At 56.5% G+C, this 9,608-nt stretch overlaps 2 protein-coding genes across 4 annotated transcripts; both read left to right on the top strand.

Moving 5' to 3' along the window:
- The first annotated feature begins 824 nt into the window (after positions 1–824).
- Positions 825–5,903, top strand: Rps5 (ribosomal protein S5). The gene is made up of 6 exons (XM_047528402.1): positions 825–960; positions 1,751–1,859; positions 4,471–4,680; positions 4,840–4,968; positions 5,608–5,706; positions 5,783–5,903. The coding sequence occupies exons 2-6, from the start codon at positions 1,752–1,754 to the stop codon at positions 5,849–5,851; spliced, it is 615 nt and encodes a 204-aa protein (XP_047384358.1). The 5' UTR covers positions 825–960; position 1,751; the 3' UTR covers positions 5,852–5,903.
- Positions 5,904–5,927: 24 nt separating this feature from the next.
- Rnf225 (ring finger protein 225) lies at positions 5,928–9,328 on the top strand. Of its 3 annotated transcripts, none has more exons than XM_047528397.1 (2): positions 5,928–6,020; positions 7,031–9,328. In XM_047528397.1, exon 2 carries the CDS (start codon positions 7,157–7,159, stop codon positions 8,138–8,140), a length of 984 nt encoding a protein of 327 aa, XP_047384353.1. In that variant the 5' UTR covers positions 5,928–6,020; positions 7,031–7,156; the 3' UTR covers positions 8,141–9,328. The 3 variants fall into 3 exon arrangements, with proteins under 3 accessions (XP_047384353.1, XP_047384354.1, XP_047384351.1); XM_047528398.1 differs by lacking the exon at positions 5,928–6,020 and adding an exon at positions 6,062–6,687 and having other exon boundaries at positions 7,146–9,328; XM_047528395.1 differs by lacking the exon at positions 5,928–6,020 and adding an exon at positions 6,062–6,687.
- Positions 9,329–9,608: the final 280 nt, after the last annotated feature.

Raw genomic sequence — 9,608 nt, 5'->3', positions numbered from 1 at the left:
TCTTCTTAAGGACACTTGTCAGCCCCTCCCAGGCTGACCTGGGTAGCGAGCCTTCTGGGACCAGCTGGCAGAAGCGACAGAGCTGGGGCGACAGGGGCCTGAAGGGGAACCAGACGGGGAACGGTCCCGTAATTTCAGAAGTTTTTGGACTGCAAAGCCGAAGTCATGCTAATTGAAAACGGCAGCCCAGGAGGCGGGGACACAGACAGGGTTCCCAGCGATGAGCACCGAGATAAAGGGCTCCCCGAGGGACCCAGTCTGCCTGCCCTGCTCCAGATGCCCCGACCCGGAGATGGGTCGCACAGCTCCAGCATGTGGTCTGGCTCCCACCGCCGTGAACCCGGTCCTCCAGGACGCGAAACTACGGCAGCAGAGGCGGCGGTGGCGCGGGAAGCCCGGCAGCCGATCACCGGAGTGGTCACTGTCAGCGGCGGCGCATGCGCGCGGCGACGCGGACCCGGCGGAGAGCAGCGTCGGCCGCATCTCACTCCGCCAACGCGGGGGCGCGGCGCGTGTGTCCTCGGGAAGCAGTCGTGAGGACAGCAAAGAACGACAGGGTGCCGAGCCAACTGCCCGGCCTGAGGGATCGCAGCCCGGACTTCTGCCCTCATTAGATATGGCGGTGTTGGCCTCGGCTATCTCTGCGCTTGCGCACAGACCCCCGAGCCCGGGCAAGTGCTTCTTCTTGCACACCCGCCAGGCGCGCTGTGGGCCCGCTTTTGCGAGTGCGCGTGCGCGGCGGACGTGCGCGCTCCGTCTGAAGGGCAGGCTGCCTTTATCCCCGCACCGGATTGGTCCTTGACCGCGCTACGCTCTTGTGCGCGCGCGTTGCCTCCGCTGACCCGGAAGTTTTCTCTACACTTAAAAGCGTCGGCCGGCTCCACGCGGCCTCTTCCTGTCTGTGCCAGGGCGGCGCGTGGAGCACGCGGCGCGACCGAGGCTCCCCGGCTGTGCTCTCAGGTTAGCTGCAGAGGGTTCTGGGTTCCGAGGGGCAGCCTAGGGTCTCCCGGAGGACGCGGGCGCGCCCGGGGCCTACGTCTTCGGTGCTCGGCTCCCCCTCCTTCCGGAAAGTGGGTGCCTCGGAGACGCGCGGCCCGCGCCGCTCGGAGCCGCGGTGGGCCTGCACCGCCGCGGACCCTGGTTTTGGGTTTGCGGCTGCACATCGAGACCGGAAGTTTCCGTTTTCGTAGTTCTGTGATCACGCTTTTGCCCTGTCCCCGTTTTCTCCATAGCGTCCCTTAGTGTCCGCCTAGTATCGAGCCAGGATGGAAACTGGCCTCGGTTCTGCCGCAGGATCCGTACGGTGGTCCTGTCTGTCAGATGGCGTTAACACCTCACGGATGAGCAGACGGTTCAGAGCAGCTTGTGTTCTCTGAGTGAACGTGGCACGGCCTGTGTTTAGTTCCCGTCAGATACGACGTCAGGGTGCTTAGCGTTCCTGCTAAGCCACTGTAGCGTGTTCCTGCAGCACCTGTGCACAGGGTGGCTGCCTGGTCTCGGAACCAGTGCTCCCGAGTGAGATAGGTGCTTCTCAACAGTGCGTGGTTTTCTAGGGCCGGGAAAGCGGTCCCTCCTAGCGATTCACGTCACCCCTAGGATGAGGGTCAGCCTCAGGTGGGAGTAGGTGTGCCTAGATGTTCAGTGAATTTTGGCCCCTTCTAACTCCCGTAGGATGGGGTCAGCCTCAGGGTTGGAGCCTGTGCTCCAGGCGGGTGGACTCTGCTTATTTCCGTTCTCACCCTGTGCCCAGGATGACGGAGTGGGAGACAGCCACACCTGCAGTTGCAGAGACCCCCGACATCAAGCTCTTTGGGAAGTGGAGCACTGATGATGTGCAGATCAATGACATTTCCCTGCAGGTGAGGGGGACTTGATGGGTGGCCTTCCCTACCCGGGGTTGGGAAGTGTGGATTCTTCCACGAGGGAACATTCGAAATTTGAGAATTATTCCACCAAGTCAACATTTGAAGGTGCAGTAGTTCAAAAAGATCCCTGAATCGCTATGTCCACTCTTTCTTAAATCTCACCTACAAGTTACTACGATTTTATATTGATGATTCTTTCTTTAGAGGTATCACATATACTGTTGCATGGGGTTTGTTGTTTTTGTAGTAAAATGCACATGTGGTTCACCATTTTAGGTGTGGGGGTTATAAGTCAGTGGTGGAGTGCTAGCCTAATATGTGCAAGGCCCTGAGTTCGACCCCTAACACTTCTCATACAAAAATTTTTCCACCATTTTCAAGTGGAAGCATCTAGTTCTTTTCCTTGCGATCTGGTTATCTAGCATCATCTGTTAAATAGACTGTTCTTTAACCAGCTGAGTGGTCTTGGCACCCTTGTTGAAAATCAGTTGGCCATGGGTATATGGGTTTATTTTTGGATTCTGAATTATGCTATTGGTTTGTATATCGTATGTTTATAGCAGTACTATATTGTCCTGGTTGCTGTAGCTTTATAGCATTTCAGGAGGTGAGAGGACTGTTAGTGTGTACTTTGCCGAGCATGTCCCCAGCCCTCACATAGGTTCCTGTTTTAGGAATTTCATGGACCTTAGGGATTTGTAGTTTTGTGGGTTCTTCCTGTGTTTTAAAAAAAGAATTATTAGGGCTGGGAAGGTGGCTCAGTGGTAAAGCGCTTCCCTGGCATGTATGAGGCCCTGGATTCAAATCCCCCAGCACCCCAAAAAAAAAAAAGAATTATTAAAAGTCATGTTAATTAGTCAAGTACTTACATACTGTGCCTAAAGGATACAGGACTATTTTCTGGATGTCTTGTAGAGCTTTGCTTTGCCTCCATGGGTTTGCTTACAGTGCTGTATATTTTGTGGTGCTGGACATGGAACCTAGGGCTTCTTGCATGATAGGCAAGTGCTGTACCATATAACCCCGGGGACCCAAACTTCTTCATTAGGGACCAGATAGTATATTTTATGCCTCACAGGCACATTGGGTCTCAGTTACTTCTTCATTTAGTTTTTCTTTTTGTACGACACTTCAAAAATGTAAAAATTTTCACTGACCCTTGTAATCTGGACAAATGACATTTATGTTCTCACATGAAAGTGATAGAGTGGCCTTGGGCACATTTTGTAATGGAACTGTCAGCTGCAGTCCCCTTTACATATGCATAACTCCTCTGCTTCAGCCGTCCTTATGTATGCAAGGCTAATATTTTGACTATTATTTCCCTCTGACATTTTCTCTTGTAACAATGGTTCTGTCTAGGGTGACACTCAGCAATATCTGGATACTTTTTCTTGGTACCTGGGATTAAACCCAGGAACACTTGAACACTGAGCCACATCCCCAGCCTTATTTTGTATTTTATTTAGAGACAGTCTTGCTGAGTTGCTTAGCACCTCTCTTTTACTGAGGCTGGCTTTGAACTTGTGATCCTCCTGCCCCGGTCTCCTGAGCCACTGGGATTACAAGCGTACACCACGGCGCCTGGCCTGGATACGTTTTTAGTTGTCAGAACTCAAGTTGGGGTGGGGGCTGTAGCTCAATGGTGGAGCGCTTGCCTAGCACCTGTGACGCAAATAAAGGTATTGCGTCCATTTACAACTAAAAAAAAAAAAAATATTTTTAAACTGAAGGGAAGTGCTGGGGTTGTAGCTCAGTGGTGGAGCACTCACCTAGCACGTGTGAAGCCCTGGGTCCTATCCTCAGCACCACAGAAAAATAAAAGTATTGTGTCCACCTACAACTAAAAAATACATATGTGTATATTATATATATTTTAAATAAAGACTGAAGGGGTGCTGTATACAGTGGTGTTTGCCTGTAATCCCAGTGACTTGGCTGAGGCAGGAGGATTGCAATTTTGAGACCAGTCTCAGCAACTAGAAAGACTCTTGTCTAACATTTAAAATAAGGGGGGGGGGGGGCTGGGGAGATAGCTCAGTCAGTAGAGTGCTTGCCTTGTAATTCCCCAGCACCCTAAATAAATAAATAAATAAATAAACAAATAAATAAATAATAAATAAAAAATAAAAAAATAATAAAGGGGGATAGTGGAACACTTGCCCAGTATGCCTTTGGTTCAATCCCAGCACTGCCAAAACAAACAAAAAACCTGAATGGGTTGTTGCTAGTGTACTGGATGCTGCTTAACATCCTACAGCACAGTTGTCTGCTGAAAATGTCCATGTTGCAGTTCAAGGAGCACTGTTGTAAAAAACTGGAATCAGGCGGGGATAGAGCTCAGTTGGTAGAGTGCGTGCCTCGCATGCACGGGTTCAGTCTCCAGTGCCACCAAAAAAAAAAAAGGAATCACACGCTTCACTCCATTATGAATGAAGTGCTTTTTTAGTGATGGGAAAGTCGCCTGTAGGTTTTCCTTTTTGAGCCAAGCTGGACTCATCCCTGTCCCCTGGCAGGCAGACTGGGGTTACATATCGGGGTGCTGTGCTGAGTGGGTGTCAGTGTCCTACCCTGTTCTGACTGCTCTTCATCCCCTGCCGCTCAGGATTACATTGCGGTGAAGGAGAAGTATGCCAAGTACCTGCCCCACAGTGCAGGGCGCTACGCGGCCAAGCGCTTCCGCAAAGCGCAGTGCCCCATCGTGGAGCGACTCACCAACTCCATGATGATGCACGGCCGCAACAACGGCAAGAAGCTCATGACCGTGCGCATCGTCAAGCATGCCTTTGAGATCATCCACCTCCTCACTGGCGAGGTAGGACTCGGCAGGCGAGGCAGGCTGTGCCCATGGAATGTGCCACAGTGCCCTGGAATGCGTGCCATGCCGGTCACCGTGTGGTTGTCACCCTGTTAGGGTTGAGTCGGTAGGGAGCACCTGGGCTGGATGTGGGGCTTATGGCCCCCTGTCTGCTAGAACCCTCTGCAGGTCCTGGTGAATGCCATCATCAATAGTGGCCCCCGGGAGGACTCGACTCGCATCGGGCGAGCTGGCACTGTGAGGAGGCAGGCTGTGGACGTGTCCCCACTGCGCAGAGTGAATCAGGTGGGCAGAGCAGCCACAGGAGTGGGTGGAGTCCTGCCTGGGGCGGAGAGGGTTTTCCCCGTTGGCATGTTTTAGGTGGAGTCTCACTTCCTCCAGGAAACCTTCCTGGAATCACATCCTGGCTCTGGGAGCCCTCCGAAGTTGGTTTCATCTTGTGAATGTTGTGTACTTTCTAGGTGTAGTGTAACTCGTGTACACTACAGGTGTGCTGTGAGGTTTTCTTTCCCCCCCTCCCCTGGGACCATTTAAGAGTCGGTTGCAGTGATTCTGACAGTTCTTCCCCTAACGTTTGAGCCAGTGTCTTAAGAGCAAGGCTGATGGGTCCCATCATTCTGCTCCTGAGGAATTTAATAGCATTATGATCCCTGTCATTGATTCATCTGTCCCAACATGCCCTGTATCTTGACCTTGTCAAAGGTCAGGTCAAGAGCACATATCACACGTATGCTGGACTGAAGTCCTATCATCCAGCTGTGTGTGTCTCTGGGCACGCGTATTTTCCAGCCCTCTGTCCCTTACGTGTGGCAGGGTGCAGGTGTTGTGTCGCCCACCTGGTGACTTCTCTGAAAGGGTGCCTCATAGCTGGGACCTGTTGAGGCCACAATCCTGCAGGCTTAACTTGGCCCCTGTGCTCCCTAGGCCATCTGGCTGCTGTGCACGGGAGCCCGAGAGGCCGCCTTCCGGAACATCAAGACCATTGCCGAGTGCCTGGCAGATGAACTCATTAATGCCGCCAAGGTGGGTTGGAATGTGGGTTTCAGGTTGGGCAGGGGGCGCGCCCAACATCCAGAGCTAATCAGATGTCTCCTTACAGGGCTCCTCTAACTCCTACGCCATCAAGAAGAAGGACGAGCTGGAGCGTGTGGCCAAGTCCAACCGCTGATGTCTCTGCTGCTGACCAATAAACTGTCTTCCCTTGGGGGCAGCTCCACCCACCTGTTGCCTGTCTTTGGGGGGAAGGCCTGGTGTGATGGGGATGCTCACAGGCCTGGCAGCCCACTCCTGGGCTCACTGTCAGCCTGTGGAGACCTGGCTCACAGGGTACAGGCCAGGTAGCCTAGTGTTCCAGCGGGTATTGGGAAGGAGGGGGAGAGGATGTCCTTGACCTGCGAGGGCCGGGGAGGGTGCTGTGGATCTTCCTGCATCAGGCCCCCTAGAAGCTTCCCCAGGTGGAGGTAGAGAGGCCTGGCCTCTGGGCCGGTGGTCCCAACCCTGTGGCAGGCTAGCCCTGCTCTCGCCTCTTAGTGTGTATGCTGGCTTCACTCTTGGTTGTGGCCCATAGGTCGCCCTGTGCACAGCAGTGCTGCTTGTGCCCCGGCCTTCAGGGGGTGCTGAGAAGCTGGAGCCTTCCACGTGTAGGTGTGTCCCCAGCTGACCTCTGACTTGTGAACCTTGTACTGTACACTCCAGTTGCTGGGGTTACAGGTGTGCAAGGTAGAGGTTTTGGAAGAGGGTGGTCCCATTTCTGCCTGCCCTGTGCCACTGCCATCCAGCTGTCCCCAACATCCGCCCAAGTCAGGCTTGCTCTTCTGGCAGGCTTAGCCTTGGGGGTGGGGCAGCCAGCCAGACGGGTTCCACGGGTGCCTAGGACCTGTAGGGGTGGGCCAAGGTCAGGCACCCTCCCCTAGGGAGGGGCACTCGGATAGCCAGCAGCAAGCAGACCAGAGACTGGTCAGAGCAGGCGGGCACCCCCACCAGCCAGGAGAAGGAGGCATCAAGGTAGGGAGAGGGCTGGCTAGGGGCAGCCCTTGCTACGTTGGGAGCCTTTGACCCCTGTCTTCATTTTCCTCCTTGCCTTGCTGTGGGGTCCCTCCTGTGGCTCAGGATCCTTCACTGAAGTGAGCACATCCCTTTCGAGTTGACCCTGATGGGTCCTCCCTGGCGTCTTGGGTGCCCCAGCTAGGTTTGCTTCCCAGACCTGGGAGTCCCTCTTGGGGCCGGGTCTCCCCACACCCGGTCCTCCCAAGCTAACTTCCGTCTGCCTGGACGTCTCTAGCTCAGCTTCTTGGGGGCTGTCGAGGGTCCATGCCTGACACCGCCCATTTGCTTCCTTGCCCCCCAGGTTCCAGTTAACCTGAGGATCCGGCCCTGTTTGGGGTGACTCGCTCCAGAGCAGCCCCTTCCCCAGGACTCCTTGCCCATCCCTCCTGACGCCCTGCCTGACCACCTCCCCGCAGGTCGGGCCCGGATGCCGTGCCCGCGGCCTCCCTGGCTCCGCCGCCCGCGGACCCCTCAGGGCTCGGGTCCCAGCTCCCCGGGCGCGCCATCTGCGCCCCGCTGCCCCGACAGAGGCGAGGAGGACGACGCGGAGGAGGACGAGGGCGATGGCTGCCCCGCCTTGGGCCCCATCCTGCCGCCCACCTCGCCCATGGAGTGCCTCATCTGCGTGTCGCCCTTCGACGGCGTGTTCAAGCTGCCCAAGCGCCTGGACTGCGGCCACGTCTTCTGCCTCGAGTGCCTGGCGCGCCTGTCGCTGGCCACGGCGGGCGGCGGCGACGCGGTGGCCTGCCCGGTGTGCCGCGCGCCCACGCGCCTGGCGCCGCGCCGCGGGCTGCCCGCCTTGCCCACGCAGCCGGGCCTGCTGCCCCGCGACGCGCGCGCGCCGCCGCCGCGCCAGGGCTCCGTGCGCTTCGACCGCCGCCGCGGGCTGCTCTACCTGCGGCCGCCGCCGCCGTCCCCCGGGCCCCGCAAGAGCCGCGCCGCGCGCGCGCCGCCGCCGCCGCCGCCGCTGCGCCTCGGCCGCCCGCTGTCGCGCCGCCTGACGCTGAGCAGCCCGGCCTGGGCCTTCAACGCGGCCGTGGCGCTGGCCGTGCTGGTGGCCGCGGGCCTCGTGGTCTCGGGCGTCTACATCTTCTTCCTGATCCCGCACGCCGCCTCCGCCGGCCCCGCGCGGCCGCAGCTCGTGGCGCTTGCCCCGGCACCTGGCTTCTCCTGGTTCCCGCCGCGGCCCACGCCAGGGGCGCCCTGGACGCCGCGCCCGGCTGGCCCTGACCTGGACAGCGCCCCGCATGGGACTGCGGTGGGCGCGCTGCAGCACGAGGGCGGCCCTGAGGACCCAGCCCAGGCAGAGGGGACGCCGGACAGCCCACCAGACCGCACGTGGGGGACAGAGGGTGGCCCCGGCTGGACCCCGCGCGTGCGGGGCGGGAGACGGGTGTGGGGAGCGCGGTAAATGCCTCGGTGCCTCAGGGCTGCTCTCCAGGCTGGGGACCTCAGGCCGACCCCAGGCCCTTAGCAGGTGCACTGCAAGCACCCATGGTATTTCACCATGGGACAGACCCCCTCCGGCAGCAGCCACTGCCACCATTCCACAGGGATCCTCGGGAACACACCTGATCCCCGTGGGAGTTCACCTGGAGATGCCTGCGATTCCCAGGGTTGTCCAGCTGAGAGTGCCCTGGCCTGACATTTGCAAGGGTTTCTCTGGGAGTCATTTCTGAACCTCAGCCCTGAACTTGAAAGAGTGCTGCGGAAGAATCCCCAGCGGGACCAGGGTTGAAGGTTCTGATCCACTCCTCCTTAGGGTGCACTGCAGGCTGTGAGGGCCCCATCTTTGGAGAGAAAAATTGCTGTTGATCCCTCCTAGCCATGCCCCTCCACCGTCCCTTGCAGGGGACAACTACCCCCACACCAAGTGTGTGGGTTCTTTTGTTTGTTTTTCTCTCTACTGCCTGCAGGATGGGCATGGGAATACATTTATACTCTGGCTGGGACTTAGGCTCAGAGGGGCAGGGGTGACCCGACCAGGGATGGTTAGGACCCTGTCTATCTCTGTCTCTTTCTTGAGTACCAGGGATTGAACCCAGAGGCACTTAACCTCTGAGTCACATCCCCAGTCCTTTTTACTTTTGAAACAGGGTCTCAGCGAGTTGCTTAGGGCCTTGCTAAGTTGCTGAGGCTGGCTTTGAACTTACGATCCTTCTGAGCTCTTGGTATTACAGGTATTGCATACCCAGCAAGGCCCTATCTCTTGAAGACTGGCTGCTACCCTGTTTCTAAGTGCCAAACTGCTCAGGGAGACTTGACTTCTCCTCTGGATCATGGCTTCTGCAAACTTCCCAACATGCTGTGGGGCAGCTGTGGTCATCATGGCTTACAGAAGCCAAGGTCACCCTCCGAGTGACATGATTTGTGACTATGGGAGTCCTGGACTTACCTGGCTAGCCTGAGTGATTCTGGCCCCTCTCTATGCCTGCCAGAGTCCCTATTGCCCTGATTAATTTCCAGGGGCCAACTTCTTTTTTATTTGTTCTTCCCAGTTATACATGACAGTAGACTGTATTTTGACATAGCATGCGCACATGGAGTATAACTTCCCACTTTTGTTGCACATGATGTGGAGTTACACTGGTTGTATATTCATATCTGAACACAGGAAGTTGTGTCTGATTCATTCTACTGTCCTTCCCATTCCCATCCCGCCTCCCTTCCCCCACTCCTCCCTATTCAATCCAGTAAAATCACCCCCCCCCCCCCATCCTCCAGGGCACCTATTGTGAGCCAGCATCTGCATATCAGAGAGCGCATTTGGCCTTTGGTTTTGGGGATTGGTTATTTCACTTAGCAGGATAGTCTCCAGTTCCATCCATTTTGTATATGTACTACATTTTCTTTATCCATTCATCTGGGGAAGGGCACAT

This window comes from Sciurus carolinensis, chromosome 16, assembly GCF_902686445.1.
Source record: "Sciurus carolinensis chromosome 16, mSciCar1.2, whole genome shotgun sequence".
NCBI classification, from domain to species: Eukaryota; Metazoa; Chordata; class Mammalia; order Rodentia; family Sciuridae; genus Sciurus; species Sciurus carolinensis.
This window is presented reverse-complemented; position numbering and strand designations above follow the sequence as displayed.

What these genes read in the sequence shown, in the direction of transcription:
- Rnf225 (XM_047528397.1), top strand. Translation starts at nt 7,157, where the DNA reads ATGCCGTGCCCGCGGCCTCCCTGGCTCCGCCGCCCGCGGACCCCTCAG.
- Rps5 (XM_047528402.1), top strand. Translation starts at nt 1,752, where the DNA reads ATGACGGAGTGGGAGACAGCCACACCTGCAGTTGCAGAGACCCCCGAC. An exon ending in TCAATGACATTTCCCTGCAG is followed by an intron (nt 1,860 to 4,470) that starts GTGAGGGGGACT and finishes CCTGCCGCTCAG; the next exon opens with GATTACATTGCGGTGAAGGA. An exon ending in CACTGCGCAGAGTGAATCAG is followed by an intron (nt 4,969 to 5,607) that starts GTGGGCAGAGCA and finishes TGTGCTCCCTAG; the next exon opens with GCCATCTGGCTGCTGTGCAC.